The sequence below is a fragment of the Ornithorhynchus anatinus genome, chromosome 11 (assembly GCF_004115215.2).
Source record: "Ornithorhynchus anatinus isolate Pmale09 chromosome 11, mOrnAna1.pri.v4, whole genome shotgun sequence".
Lineage (NCBI taxonomy): Eukaryota > Metazoa > Chordata > Mammalia > Monotremata > Ornithorhynchidae > Ornithorhynchus > Ornithorhynchus anatinus.
This window is the reverse complement of record NC_041738.1, coordinates 10,870,341-10,886,804: the sequence shown is the minus strand read 5'-3', so window position 1 is coordinate 10,886,804 and position 16,464 is coordinate 10,870,341. Positions and strand designations below refer to the sequence as shown.

Below are 16,464 nucleotides of genomic sequence, written 5' to 3'. Positions count from 1 at the left end.
ACAGTAACCTCTCACTAAATGTGATTGAATGAATGAATGAACAAATGAATGAACGTACACATGTTCCCTGCCCTCAAAGGACTTACTAGATAGTAAAGGAAACAGACACTAAAATCAATCAATCAATTAGTCAATCAATCAAAGATATTTATTGAGTGCTTACTGTGTGTACTGTACTAAACATTGTACTAAGCACTCGGGAGAGCTCAATACCCTGACCATTAAAGGGGATTACAGATAGAGGAGACCACCGAGTTGAAGGTTATATACCTAAGTGGTGTGAGAGTGAAGGTGGGGTGAGTAACTATGGGCTTAGTGGGTGGGGACTCATATGAATAGGGGATGCCATAGGGGAGGGTTAGGTGGAGAGAAGAGAGGATAATAATAATAATAATGTTGGTATTTGTTAAGCGCTTACTATGTGCAGAGCACTGTTCTAAGCGCTGGGGTAGACACAGGGGAATCAGGTTGTCCCACGTGGGGCTCACAATCTTAATCCCCATTTTACAGATGAGGTAACTGAGGCACAGAGAAATTAAGTGACTTTCCCACAGTTATACAGCTGACAAGTGGTAGAGCCGGGATTCGAACCGATGACCTCTGACTCCCAAGTCCGGGCTCTTTCCACTGAGCCACGCTGCTTCTCATGATAAGCAAGATAAGCAGGAAGGCTTCCTGGAGGAGATGAGATTTTAGTAGGGCTTTGAAAATGGGGAGAACAGTGGTCCACCACTTGTCTGTTATGTGACCTTGGGCAAGTCACTTCACTTCTCTGTACCTATGGATTTGAAAGAGGAGAGAGTTTCCAGGCTGAAGGAAGAGCATGAGCAAGGGGTTGATGGCAAGGGAGATGAGAGAAATGCAAGTGAAGAAACCCAGCTTTAGCAGAGTGAGAGTAATAATAATAGCTGTGGTATTTAAGAGCTTGCTATGTACCAAGCACTGTGCTAATTCCTGGGTGAGAGATGAGGTAGTCAGATTGGACACAGTCCCTGTCCATCCATGGATTTAAAGTCTAAAGAGGTAAAAGTATTTTATTCCCACTTTACAGCTGAGGAAACCAAGGCCCAGAGAAGGTCACCCGGTGGGAAAGTGTCAGGTACAGGATTAGAATCTATGCCTCCTGACTCCCTGTCCTGGGGTCTTTCCATTTGGCCACCGATTGCAGAGAACAGGAAAGGGCCCCACCCCAGGTTCTCTAGGACTCTATCTCTCTATGATCAAAGCAAAGTATGTTACTAGCCTAAGCGACAATCAACCCAAACCACAGTCTTTCCCCAAACAAATCCCAGTCGGGCTATCAACAAACAGGGCCATCAGCTAATGGAGAATTCTGGAGTGGTATTTTGGGCACGACTGGAATCTTTGGAGTCCAACCCCGTGAAAGTGTGGATTTTTTGGCCATGTAATGGATTACTTCCTCGCTTGGCTCCCGACTGGCTCTGAATCTCCCTCTCCCACAATACACTTGGACCTGAGCAGGTCCTGGTCCTTGAGACAATATGCAGGTAACAAGTAAGAGAAGCAGTATGGCCTAATGGATAGAACACAAGCCTGGGGGCGAGAAGGACCTGGGTTCTAATTCCAGCTTCCAAACTTGTCTGCTGTGTGACTTTGGGCAAATCACTTCACTTCTCTGTGCCTCAGTTACCTCATCTGTAAAATGGAGATTAAGACTGTGAAGCCCATGTGGGACACGGACTGTGTCTGACCTGATTAGCTTGTATCTATCCCAGTACTTAGTATAGTGCCTGGCACCTAGGAAGTGGTTAACAAATGCCATTAAAAGAAGAAGTCTTCCTCCCACCAAATAAATTGCTTTCTCATGAAGTGCCTTATGGTTGGCTCAGTCTCTGGTTGGCTTTGTGGGTGAAAAGCCAACTTGGGAGAGGCAGTGTGGCTTCGTGGAAAGAACATGAGCCTGCGAGTCAGGAAACTGGGGCTCTAGTCCCAGTTCTGCCCTTGGCCTGGCCTGCTAGCTTGGGTAAGTCATTTTGCGTCAAAGTTTCCCCACCTGCAAAATGGGGTATAATGCCCACTGCTCCTGATATCACAGGGGGCTTGTGGGATGAAATTTGATGAACAGTGTGAAGTTGCTTTGGAAAGTTACATAAAATGGGATCTGATCATTATAATCTAATTGTGTCTCCTGCTCTGCATCCTTCCTAAGCTCGGATTGTTACAACAGAATGGTTTGAAAATCTGTTCAGAACTCCAAATGCAAAATCTGAATATGATTTTGGAATCAAGTCCTGAGAATCCTTTGAAATGGGGACCTAAGTAACAAAGGAATCAAAATCGATTTAGGTAATTCCCAATTCGTTTTCAAATTTGTTGCACTTGACGTGTGGTGGCATTTGGTCTGAAGAGCTCAAACCACAATCTATTTATAAAAATAACTGTGGGATATCAAGCGCTTACTAGATGCCAAGCATTGTGCTCAGTACTGGGGTGGATGGGAGCTAATCAGATCGGACACAGTCCCTTTCCCGTTTATTTTGACAAATCACTCCAGTTCCTCCTCCCGGCCCACAGATCTTCCTCTTTCTGCAAGCAGACAGAGGTTGATTATTGGAGTGAGCGGCCGATTGGAGACGACTTCCTGTTGACCTGGACTCTCTCCTGCAGACTTCTTCCGCCCCAGCCCACCCAACCCCTTCAACTGGGCCTTATTTTGACACTGTCCCGATCAAAGCTGGAGCCCAGATTTTTCCTGTTCCTGATTTGTTCCTAGGGGTGATGGGCCTGTGTGAGAGCAGAAACAGGTTTGGGGAGGTGGGGGAAAGAGTTAGAGGAGGACCAGTGACGAAAGATTTATGAACTCCTGGCGATGGGTCTTGGCTCTTGTGATTCTAGCAGCTTTGGATTCCCTCTTCTTTCACCACTTGCCCAAGGTAAACTTCACTCTCTCTGACCTTCTTTTGCACAGTTGCCCTGGCTAGCCCTCTTTCACTGTTTATAGGAGACATAAAATACCACTCTGGGGATCGTCAAGTGCATTAGAGCTATAATCCATTTAGTCAATAAAGAATCCAACACATCCTGCTGCATGGCAAATGAAATCATCCCCCACCTATGTACGGAAACATAAGGGATTTTGGTCCTATAGTCTAGAAAGGAATATTAAACACCAGAGAGGGGATGGAGGGTTAATAATCACAATCTCTGTGATACTAATTAAGTGTTTATTAGGTGCCAAGCACTGGGCTAAATTCTGGGGTAATCGCTTAATGGTATATATTGAACACTTCGCTCTATGCAGAGCACTGTACTAAACGTTTGGCAGAGTAATCTATTTTAGTGACTGTCTATCCCGGTAGACTGCAAACTCCCTGTGGGCAGAGATCGCAGATGGTGTAGTGGATAGAGCATTAACCCGAGAGTCAGTAGTACCTGGGTTCTAATTCCCGCTCTGGCACGTCTGCTGTGTGACCTTGGGCAAATCATTTCACTTCTCTGTGCCTCAATTATCTCATCTGTAAAATGGGGGTTAAGACTGTGAGCCCCTCGAGGGACAGGTACTGCTTCCAACCTGATAACCTTGTATCTACCCCAGCACTTAGAACAGTGCTTGGTACGTACTAAGCATTTAACAAATACCATCATTATTATTATTAACTATGTTCTTTTGTACTTTCCCAAACACTATAATATGGTGCCAGGCTTATAGGAAGTGCTTGATTATTACTGTTGACTTACCGATTGATACAATACAATAGGATTAGGAGACACGATCCCTGCCCACTGAGCTTACAGTCTATAGTATGATCAGATATGTCCCAGTCCCTTCCCACATAGGGAGGGATCACCCCTAAAAGTCTTTAATGTCTGTCTCTCCCTCTAGACTGCCAGCTCCTTGTGGGCAGGGAATGTATCTGTTTATTGTTCTACTGTACTATCCCAAGTGGTTACGGCAGTGCTCTGCAGACAATAAGCACTCAATAAATATGATTGACTGACTGATTGACTGACTTCAAAATAAGATTTTCTACACCCATCTGTCTTATGTTTTCAAAGATGATGCCTGGTACTGATGGAATGGTTGTATCCAGGCCTGGGATGATCAGCTGCCAGATCCATAAGAATTGGACACACTCTACCTCGTGGTGCACAAGCAGGGGTTGGTTAATACATTTTGGCACTTGCATTATTGCTCTATAAGATCGAAGTTCATCAGGCTCAGTACTCTATTGGTTCAGGCTAGAAGATGGTGAAGCTAACCGATTGTAGAGTTCCTTTTTTCACCCCTCTCCAGTTGGAGTGAGCAGAGAGTCCCTCCAAATAGAATTCCTCTCAGGAGGTCATCCAGCTAAAGCCTGCTAAAGCCCGGGGTCAGGAGTAACTGATTTCTGAGAAGGTTTCTAGGAATCGGAGAATCTAGCATCTTCCTGGAGTTCAGGAAGTTTTTGAGAAGGGGAGGATGGTCCTTGGTCCTGGAACTTCAGCGTGGCGCAGTGGAAAGAGCACGGGCTTTGGAGTCAGGGCTCATGAGTTCGAATCCCAGCTCTGCCACTTGTCAGCTGTGTGACTGTGGGCAAGTCACTTAACTTCTCTGTGCCTCAGTTCCCTCATCTGTAAAATGGGGATTAAGACTGTGAACCCCACGTGGGACAACCTGATTCCCCTGTGTCTACCCCAGCGCTTAGAACAGTGCTCGGCACATAGTAAGCGCTTAACAAATACCAACACTAACTTCAGGACTGGCATCCTTCAAAAAGCATTTGATTTTGGTACTAGTGGTTTATGCACTGCCCGCTCGAGCTCTCTTGCCCCTGTACTTCCCTGGGGCATGGAGTGCAGCAAATGTGTAGACAATAAAACACGAATACATACTGCCAGATTTACACACTTGTCTGCCTGGTGATGATATGGCCTAGAGTAACCTGTCTGTGATGGGAAGCTTCTCCAGGGCAGGGATCATGTCTACTAACTTTATTGTACTGTCCTCTCCTAAACACTTGATACAGTGCTCTGCTCACAGTAAGCACTAATGAACACCATCGATAAATTGTCTTTCTTCCCCTTCTAGAGGACAGGGATAGTGTCTACAAATTCTATTTTACTGTACTCTCCCAAGCACTTAATAGAGAGCTCCGCACACAGTGAGCACTCAGTAAAGAAGCAGCGCACAGTGAGAAGCAGCGTGGCTCAGTGGAAAGAGCCCGGGCTTTGGAGTCAGAGGTCATGGGTTCGAATCCCGGCTCGGCCACTTGTCAGCTGTGTGACTTTGGGCAAGTCACTTAACTTCTCGGTGCCTCAGCTACCTCATCTGGAAAATGGGGATTAAGACTGTGAGCCCCACGTGGGACAACCTGATTCCCCCGTGTCCACCCCAGTGCTTAGAACAGTGCTCGGCACATAGTAAGCGCTTAACAAATACCAACATTATTAAATGCCATTGACTAATTGTTCATCTTCCCCTGCTTCATTGAAAACTCCTCGAGGGCAGGGGTCATGTCTACCAACTCTACTGTACTGTATTCTCCCCAAGCACTCAGAACTGTGCTCTACACATTGGAAATGCTCAATAAATACCATTCATTGATTGATTCAAATATTTGAAGAAAGCTTTTTCAATTTTTGCTTGATGAATTCATTGTACTCTCCTTAAGGCTTAGTACAGTGCTTGCTGCCCGAAGTAGTCACTCTGTTAATACTGTGGATCAACAGATAGTTGGTCATCTGGTTTGTGCAAGCTTCATTAAAAGCAGAATGAAATTTCGGGCAAGAAGTGATTAGGGCCAAGAGTGTGGAGAAACATGCCCCCTTCAGGGAGATGAACTCCTGAGAGAGGTTTACACTACTGACTGGGAGAAAATTTACACAGTTATCAGCTACAAGAGACCAGATAGAACAGACCCTGGGTCTTAGCAGGAAAACGCCCTGGAAGTCATTCCATCTGAAATGAAACAGGCTGCAATTACTTGAAAATTGGGCCAACCAATCTTCTCTACAATGGAACTTGGGTATTTTTATAAATGCAGTGTACAGCCTGCTTTAAAAATCAGCTCTCATGGCAGCTTTACTTTATCTTATGTTATTTAGTTAAAAGATAATTAAACTAGTACAAGCATCCAGAAAACATCCAGAAGGGATTTTATCGGCACCCGAGTCATATCAGCCCAACAGCTGCCTCTTGCACTTAGGCATCTATTTATACCACCCTTAGCACTTGTGTATAAATGTATACTCGATTGAACATTCAATTTATCTCTTCTGATTCCACTATTTGTAAATACTTCTGTATCTATCTCTCTCTCTCCTTGTACTTCTGTTGTGCTTTCCCAAGGGCTTAGTTCTGTATGTTGTACTCAGAGGTGCTTAATAAATACTATTATTACTACTCTAAGAGATTACATGTATGGATTGATCAGAGCATGCAAGTATGTGGAAAACAATTAGAACATACGTTTCAGTAAAGGCAACTATATCCATGAGAACAGACTTTTAATACATCTTAATTCATTTCTATTTACATTTAAATGCTGGGAATTAATACTTAGATAAACCCAAGCTAGCATGGGAGACTGTGTGGCCTAGCAAAAAGATTACGAGAGGGGGAGTCAGAAGTCCTCAATTCTAATCTTGGCTCTGCAACTTCTATGATGTGTGACCTTGAGCAAGTCACTTCACTGAGTTTGTTTCCTCATCTGGAAATGGAATTAAAATGCTTGCTCTCCCTGTGTTCCCTGTGTGCAACAGGGACTGCATCCAACCTGATTGCCTTGTGTCGTCCCGTGGGTTTGGCACACAGTATGCTTTTAATAAATGCCATCATATTCAGTATTAAATTTTACATCAATGGATTGAATTTATCTATGCTAGGATCTACACACTTAGAGTTACCTAGAGAGACGATGATGGAGTCTTCTGTCAGGAATGATGGATGGGCCTCAGTGAGTTTATGCTTTCAATACTGCCCAGAATTGTTCAAATAATTGCGGTCAAAGTGCATTTTGCGGGGACCTGAATCACTGGGTTAATGTGCATGTTATAGACCAATCTGTAGCCACCAGCAATATTTACTACCTGCCTTGGGTAGCCACTGGTGGCACTAAAGGAACCAGACAACCCTGTCCCCACCCAGAACCAACAGGCACTCATTATGTTACGTGTTAAACACATTACCTAGGTTACGTAATGTAACGTGATGGTGTCATTAGGACTCATGAAAAAGTTCTCTAAGAAAGAATCTCAGTGCCCAAACTGCATTAGGAAGGGGAATTAGCTCAAATGGTAGAACGCTTGCTTAGCAGGTGAGAGGTAGCGGGATTGATGTCTGCATTCTCCAAGGTTTTCCCCATCTAATAATAATAATATTAATGTTGGTATTTGTTAGGCATTTACTATGTGCAGAGCACTGTTCTAAGCACTGGGGTAGACACAGGGGAATCAGGTTGTCGCACGTGAGGCTCACAGTTAATCCCCATTTTACAGATGAGGTAACTGAAGCACAGAGAAGTTAAGTGACTTGCCCACAGTCACACAGCTGACAAGTGGCAGAGCCGGAATTCGAACCTATGACCTCTGACTACCAAGTCCGGGCTCTTTCCACTGAGGCATGCTGTTTCTCTGCTTCTAGACCCGAAATCCAGTGTGGGCAGGGATTATCTCTCTTTATTGCTGAATGGTACCTTCCAAGCACTTAGTACAGTGCTGTGCACACAGTAAGCGCTCAATAAATACAATTGAATGAATCTCTGGAGAAACCACCAGCTGCCCACCTTCTCCCCCATGTCCCATTCTTCCTTCAGAGCTACTGTTGCATTCCCCTCCTGGGTGCCAGCAAACACTGGCACCGCTTCTGAGCCACAAAACTTAGCAGTAGGAGCTGAGGCAGAGGGAGGCCAGCAACTGAGAATAAAAATGGTAGACAAAAAGGTGGTTTGGACTATAACTGGACAGGGTGGAGAGCTTAAACCCAGACTGTCTCATCTAAAACACGATGAATAGCCACCCCATCCTCAACCTTGATGCCTTGATTCAGAATTGCAGGACATGAGCTAGTTTGACTTTTGACCTCTAATGTTTGCTTTGCCCATTACCAGTCAGATACCATAGTGTGGTATCAAATCACAAGGAAGTCTGGAGCACCCCTCCCAAAAATCATTCAGGAACAGAAATACCCCATGGACTTTATATTCTCCTTCAAAGCATCAGCTCTTTGTCTAGACTGTAAGCTTGTTGTGGACAGGGAACGTGACCATTTATTGTTATATTGTAATCTCCCAAGCTCTTAGTACAATGCTTTGAACCCAGCAAGAGCTCAATAAATATGTTTGAATGAAAGAATGAATGAACCAAGATGCAGAGAGACAATCCCTGGAACCCCAGATCATTTTAGAGTCTGTAAGACCTCCAGCCACTGGGTTCAAGGCTGCGGGAAAGGGACAGGAGGATCCTGTAAACCAACTTACCATTGCTCCGGGGCGAGCCAGGGTGAACGGAACAGGGCCACTGGGAGCTGATTCCAGGTAACAGCTCATCCTGGGAACACCTAAGGGCAGAAAGATTCATCACAAACACTGGCATCACACCCGCAGACTGGAAGGGGACAAGGAGAGGCCCAAAGCCTGTCTTAGAGGAGTTGGAGGAGGGAATGGGGAGAGTCAATCTAATAAGCAATCAATGGTATTTATTGAGTTCTTTCTGTATGCAGAGCGCTGTACTGAGCACTTGGGAGAGTACAATAGAGTTAATAGCCAGGATCCTTGCCCCCAAGGATCTGACAATTTGGCAGAGATGACTGTCACTAGAATAAATTAGAGTGAGAAGGAAGCAGCAGAGTTCAAAGATCTGTATATTAGGGCTTCGGGGAGAATCTCCAAGGGCTTATGGAGCAAAGAAATACCTCCTCTAGACTGAAAGCTCTTTGTGGGCAGGGAATGTGTCTGTTTATTGTTAAATTGTACTCTCCCAAGCACTCAATACAGTGTTTGCACACAGTGAGTGCTCAATAAATATGATCAAATTGAAGAAGAACTGAAATTGCAGTTGCAGGGATTTAGAATGGGGACATGTATCCAGTCCCTTCTCTCACTCCTTCCCAGCTCACACCCAGTGTCTCCTCACCTTTCAACTGTGGCTTATTCTTGACTCTTCCACCTCCAACTCGTTCTTCCCAGCTCAGATCCTCCCTTCTGTCTGGAATCCCCTTCCCTGTTCTAATCTGTCAAACTGGACCTCTCCCCATCTCTAAAAATCCCACCTCCTCCAGGAGACTTTCCCTGATTTACTTTCCCTTCCCAACTCTCACTTTAGCACTTAGGCACTCTAAGCACCTCTTTTTGTAGCACTTTATGCCCATCAATTTAGCCCTTTTACTGTTTTAGCACTTATCTATTCCCCCAGATGCCCTTCCATTCTCTTTTTCCACCTATCTGTAAATCCGTTTGCATCTGTCTCCCCCATGGGATTGCAAGCTCCAGGAGAGCAAAGGACCATGACTTTTACATCTATTAGGCTCTCCCAAGCTCTTAGTACAGTGCTCTGCCCCCAGTCAGCACTCAGAAGATACTACTGATTGATTCACTTATCTCTCAAAAGGTGAGTTAAATTGGAGGGGAAAGGATCAGTTTGTCAAAAATATTGATTGGGTACCCACTGAGTATAAGGTCCTGTGCTGAAGGGTGTGGAGAACCTGGGGAAGGAGAATGGGGAGGAGGTAGAGGAAAATAAAACACGGTTCCTGCCTTTGAGGAACAGACAGTTCAATAGGCAAGCACGAAGCCACAAACCTGCAAGTAGTCATAACGTACAATTGATGGAGGCTTAGAGTATAAAAGCGACAAAGAGTTCAAACCACAGAAGCTACTACATTATCAAAGAACAGCCCAGAAAGTCATTCCGAAGATGAACAGCAGAATCTGGGTGAGGCATCAGACTGGGCAGCTTAATTTGGGACCCTCTTGACCTACATGAAAACCAGATGGCCTTTTACTCAATAGAGAAACTAACTTAGTGCCCAGGGGCAAGCTGGAATGAACAGAGTCCAGTGGGATTACTCTAGGAAGGCTCCCTGGAAGAGGAAGGGTGTGCGGGACAGTCAGCCAGTCAGCTTGGACAAGGTGGAAGGCACACACAGGGAATGGTGGGAAATGAAGGGACTGAGTAAGGTGAAGTTGCTTGAAGTTTTAGAGAAGAACCTCTGAACTGTCAAGAGTCCCTTCAGAGCATGAGGGCTTCCTGGTCTCCCAGGTAGAGGGATGGGTGCAGAAATAGAAGGGATTTGGGAGGAGGGGTTTGGGAGGTGGGCATCTGGAGGGGATGAGGGTTTGGGGAGGAAAAAGCATGCATCCAGGGAAGAATTATGAAGGGAGAGTGATAAAGGGGAACGCCACAAGGCAGGGAATGAAATGAATAACTTCTGAAGCCTCTTTCCAGCTCATGATCCTGTGTTTCATATGGCCTAGTGGAAAGAGCATGGAGGACAGAGTCAGGAGACCTGCACTGTACTTCCAGCTCTGCCATGGAAGGCAGAGTCAGGAGACCTGCACTGTACTTCCAGCTCTGCCACTGTACTGCTGTGTGACTTTGGACAAGTAAATCACTGAACCTCTCTGGGACTCAATTTTCCTCATATATAAAATGGGGATGAGATACCTGCCATGTCTTCCTCTTAGACTACGAACCTCTGTGTATCAGCGACTGTCTGATGTGATTATCTTGTATCTAGCCCAGCCCTTAGCCCTGTGCTTGGCAAGCACTAAACAATTAGTAAACACCATTAATTTAAGTAGAATTATTGTCAGAGGCCCAAAAGACTCTTGGAATCTGTTCACCCATTCTCTTGACCACTCTTTAAGATGTTAAAATAAATTGCACCTAGGAGGAAGCCTGAGCTAGTTTTCCAGAACTCACCTGCTGAGTTCTGCTGAGTTCTGCTCACTTGCTCACCTCCCACATCAGAAGCCCTCATTTCTAATTCCACTCTGCCACTTATTTATTGTTTGACTTTGGGCAAATCACTTCACTTCTCTGTACCTCAAATTGCCTCATCTGTAAAATGGGGATTAATACTGTGAACCCCATGTGGGACGGAGACTGTATCCAACCTGATATCTTGTATCTATCCCAGGATTTAATCCAGTGCCTAGCACACAGTAAGTGCTTAATATTGTTTTTAAAAAAGAAAAAGGCACAGGACTATTTGGCTTTGTGCTTCCTGACTCCGACAGCTGACACTTCCTCAGAGGAAGCCTCTGAAGTGGTTCCGAGAGGTGGCCCAAGCCATCGGCTGAGACACATGGACAAACCTTAGAAGCAATGTGGCCTACTAGATAGAACATAAGTCTGGTGTTGGAATAAGAATAATAATGATTGCATTTGTTAATCACTTTCATTCATTCATTCAATAGTATTTATTGAGCGCTTACTATGTGCAGAGCACTGTACTAAGCGCTTGGGATGAACAAGTCGGCAACAGATAGAGACAGTCCCTGCCGTTTGACGGGCTTACAGTCTAATCGGGGGAGACGGACAGACAAGAACAATGGCACTAAACAGCGTCAAGGGGAAGAACATCTCGTAAAAACAATGGCAACTAAATAGAATCGAGGCGATGTACAATTCATTAACAAAATAAATAGGGTAACGAAAATATATACAGTTGAGCGGATGTGAAGCACTGCTCTAAGTGCTGGGGTAGATACAAACTAATCAGGTTGGACAAAGTCTATATCCCACCTAAGGCTCACACTTCTATATCCCACCTAGGGCTCACACTCTTAATCCCCATTTTACAGGTGATGTAACGGAGGCCCAAAGAAGTGAAGTGACTTGCCCAAGGTCACACAGCAGACAAGTACCAGAGCCAGGATTAGAACCGAGGTCCTTCTGACTCTCAGCCCCGGGTTCTATTCACTACACCATGCTGCTGGGAGAGTACAGTACCATAAACAGACATGATCCCTGCCCTCAAGGAGTGCACAGTCTAGTGCGTGAGTCAGGTGGTAAAATAAATTGTAGGTAGGAGAAGCAGTAGAGTATAAGGATATGCACATAAGTGCTGTGAGGTACCTAAGTGATTTGAGGTTAAGACTAAGTGCATAGATGAGGTAGTGGGGAGGGAAAATAGAGTGGGATCATTCCTCTACTGGGTTCTAACTCCATTTGCTTGTTTTCACCCAGCACTTAGTACAGTGCCTGGCATATAGTAAGCACTTTAAGAAATAACACAGTTACTTAGTTCAGTGCTTTCCCTGCAGTAAGAGCTCACTATACACAATTCTTCACTTGTTTGCTTGACTGATTAGGGAGAAACTCAGGAATACCAGACACTTGGCCCTCTTCTGTTCTCCATTTACACTCACTCCCTCGGTGAACTCATCTGCTCTCACGGCTTTGACTACCATCTCTACGCAGATGACACGCAGATCTACATCTCCGCCCCTGTCCTCTCCCCCTCCCTTCAGGCTCGCATCTCCTCCTGCCTCCGGGACGTCTCCACCTGGATGTCGGCCCGCCACCTAAAACTCAACATGAGCAAGACTGAGCTCCTCATCTTCCCTCCCAAACCCGGTCCGCTCCCAGACTTCTCTATCACCGTGGATGGCACGACCATCCTTCCCGTCCCGCAGGCCCGCAATCTCGGTGTCATCCTTGACTCGTCCCTCTCGTTCACCCCACACATCCTATCCGTTACCGAGACCTGCCGGTTTCACCTCTACAATATCACCAAGATCCGCCCTTTCCTCTCCACCCAAACGGCTACCTTACTATTACGGGCTCTCGTTATATCCCGGCTAGACTACTGTGTCAGCCTTCTCTCTGACCTCCCTTCCTCCTCTCTCGCCCCGCTCCGGTCTATTCTTCACTCCGCTGCCCGGCTCATCTTCCTGCAGAAACGATCTGGGCATGTCACTCCCCTTCTTAAACAACTCCAGTGGTTGCCTATCGACCTCCGCTCCAAACAAAAACTCCTCACTCTAGGCTTCAAGACTCTCCATCACCTTGCCCCTTTCTACCTCTCCTCCCTTCTCTCTTTCTACCGCCCACCCCGCACGCTCCGCTCCTCTGCCGCCCACCTCCTCACCGTCCCTCGGTCTCGCCTATCCCGCCGTCGACCCCTGGGTCATGTCCTCCCGCGGTCCTGGAACGCCCTCCCTCCTCACCTCCGCCAAACCGATTCTCTTTCCCTCTTCAAAACCTTACTTAAAAATCACCTCCTCCAAGAGGCGTTCCCAGACTGAGCTCCTCTTCCCCCTCTACTCCCTCTGCCATCCCCCCTTTACCTCTCCGCAGCTAAAGCCTCATTTTCCCCTTTTCCCTCTGCTCCTCCACCTCTCCCTTCCCATCCCCACAGCACTGTACTTGTCCGCTCAACTGTATATATTTTCGTTACCCTATTTATTTTGTTAATGAATTGTACATCGCCTTGATTCTATTTAGTTGCCATTGTTTTTACGAGATGTTCTTCCCCTTGACGCTGTTTAGTGCCATTGTTCTTGTCTGTCCGTCTCCCCCGATTAGACTGTAAGCCCGTCAAACGGCAGGGACTGTCTCTATCTGTTGCCGACTTGTTCATCCCAAGCGCTTAGTACAGTGCTCTGCACATAGTAAGCGCTCAATAAATACTATTGAATGAATGAATGAATGAGATGCACACGACGTCAAACAGTCAATCAACCAAGTAATCGTATATATTATATGCAGCATGGCCTAGTGGATAGAGCACGGGCCTGGGAATCAGAAGGACCTGGGTTCCATACCCGGCTCCATCACTTGTCTGCTGTGTGATCTTGGGCAAGTCATTCAGTTTCTTTGTGTCTCAGTTATCTCATTGGTAAAATCGGGATTAAGACGGTGAGCCTCATGTGGGACAGAAACTGTTTTCAACCTCATTAGCTTATATCATCCCTAGTGCTTAGAACAGTGATTCTATTCTCCATCTACACCCACTCCCTTGGAGAATTCATATGCTCCCATAGCTGATAATAACCAAATCTACATCTCCAACCCTGATCTCTCTCCCTCTCTGCAGTCTCGCATTTCCTCTTGCCTCCAAGAAATCTTTACTTGGATATCCTCCCGCTACCTCAAGTTTTACATATCCAAAACAGGACTTCTTCTCTTCCCACTCAAACCCTCTCCTCCCTGTGACTTTCCCATCACTGTAGACACCACCACCACCCTTCCTGTTTCACAAGCCAATAACCTTGGTGTTATCCTTGACTCCTCTCTGTCATTCAACCCAAACGTTCAATCAATCCATCACTAAATCCTGTCAGTCCCACCTTCACAACATCGCTAAAATCCTCCAGGTCCTCGCCATCCAAACTGCTTTTATGTTAATACAGTCACTCATCCTATCCCTCCTGGATTACTGCATCAGTCTCCTTGCCGACCTCCCAAACCTACCTCCCAAACTTCCTGCCTCTCCCAACTCCAACACTTCACTCTGCAGCCCAGATCATTTTTCTATAAAAGTACTCAGGACATATCATCCCACTCCTCAAAAAACTCCAGTGGTTGCCCATCCTACTCTGCATCAGACAAAAACTCCTCACCATTGGCTTTAAAGCACTCCATCATCTTGACTAATCATACCTAACCTCGCTGCTCTCCTACTCCATCCCAGTCCACACACTTCGCTCCTCCAATGCTAACCTTCTCTGTGCCTCGATCTCACCAATCTCTCCACCAACCCCTTGCACGCATCCTGCCTCTTTTCCAGAATGTCTTCCATCCTCAAATCCAACAGACAATTACTCTCCCCAACTTCAAGACCTTATTGAAGGCACATTTCCTCCAAGAGGACTTCCCTGACTAACCCCTCCCTTTCCTCTTTTCCCACTCTTTTCTGTGTCACCCTGACTTGATCCCTTTGTTCTATCCCCCTCCCTGCCACACAGAACCTATGTACATATCTGTAACACTTATTTATATTAATGTCTATCTCCCCTACCTCTGGACCCTAAGCTCCTTGTGAGCAGGGAATGTGTCTGCTTACTGTTGTATTGTACTCTCCCAAGCGCTTAGTACAGTGCTCTGCACATAATAAGCGCTCACTAAACATGACTGAACAAATGAATGAACTTGGCCATAGTAAATGCTTAACAAATACCAGTATTATTGAATGCAGAACACTGCACTACGGGAATATGCATGATGTTGGACATGCAACATAGCATAATGAGGCACCATTTTGCAGAAATGCACCCAGCTCACCTGAACTCTGAGCAAGTCTCCAAGGGAAACTCATCCCAAACATTCCAATTCTAGGATAATAATAATAATAATAATAATAATTGTGATATTTGTTAAGCGCTTACTATGTGTTAGGAACTGTACAAGCACTGAGATGGATACACGCAAATTCAGTTGGACACATTCCCTATCCCTATCTCAGTCTTAATCCCAATTTTGCAGATGGGGCAACTGAGGCACAGAGAAGTGAAGTGTCTTGCCCAAGGTCACACAGCAGACAAGTGGCAGAGTGAGGATTAGAAACCCAGGTTCTTCTAACTCCCAGACCTGAGCTCTATCAACTAGGCTACGCTGCTTCCCTCATGGCTTGTTCTTTTGGTCTCTGAACTGATTGTCCATAATCGACTTTGACCCTCCCTGGACCTCATTAAAAGACAGGCTCTTGTGTCCAGTTTCTGAACAGGGATTTTATCCCAATCCTTAGGGAATTTAAATCAAGTCTCTTTGAACCCGTTCTCTTCCACGTAATCCATGCTCCAAACTCCCAAATGTCTGAGTGCCCGACCAATGTCAGAGCAAAAAGAAATAAATGCTAAAGAGTCATCAGCTCCTGGTAGAATAGAGCAAGATGAGATAGCAGCATCTCTCTGATGTTAGGAAATCAGCTCATTGGAAGATCACCTAACAGAAGTGGGGAAATATCACCGCTTCCGCAGATGAAGAGATATGTGGATGAGATAAGAGTTAATCTTTGCGGGAGAGACACTTGAGCAATATTCTGCATGTTTAAGGAGCCAAAGACACCTAACATTAGTACTTTCTCCAGCATTACTTAGGACCACTGAGTTAGGATCAGTTCACAAGTCGCCAAAGGGGGAAACTTGGAAAGCAGCTTGGTCAAGTGGAAAGAGCACGGGTCTGAAATCAGAGGTTCTAATCCCAACTCTACCACTTGTCTGCTCTGTGACTCTGGGCAAGCCACTTAATAATAATAATAACCATTATTATTATTATTATGGTATTTGTTAAGCACTTATTTTATGCCAGGCACTGTTCTAAGCTCTGGGATGGATACAAGCTAATCAGGTTGGATACAGCCCCTGTCTCACGTGGGGCTCACAGTTTCAATTTTACCAATGTGGTAACTGAGGCACAGAGAAATGAAGTGACTTTTCCCAGGACACACAACACACAAGTGGTGAAGGGGAGATAAGAACCATGACCTTCTGACTCCCAGGGCCGTGCTATGCCCACTTCATGCTGCATCTCACTACACCATGCTGCTTCTCTTACGTTCTCTGTGCTTCAGTTTCCTCA

General features: G+C 45.6%; 1 protein-coding gene across 2 annotated transcripts in view; it reads right to left on the bottom strand.

The window, feature by feature from the left end:
* The window catches only part of ETS1 (ETS proto-oncogene 1, transcription factor), a 162,424-nt gene that overhangs the window by 134,460 nt on the left and 11,500 nt on the right, over positions 1–16,464 (bottom strand). For both annotated transcript variants that reach the window (XM_029075408.2, XM_029075405.2), the window contains exon 2: positions 8,418–8,497. In XM_029075408.2, coding sequence (XP_028931241.1) covers positions 8,418–8,497 — 80 coding nt within the window. The remainder of the gene's footprint in view (positions 1–8,417; positions 8,498–16,464) is intronic.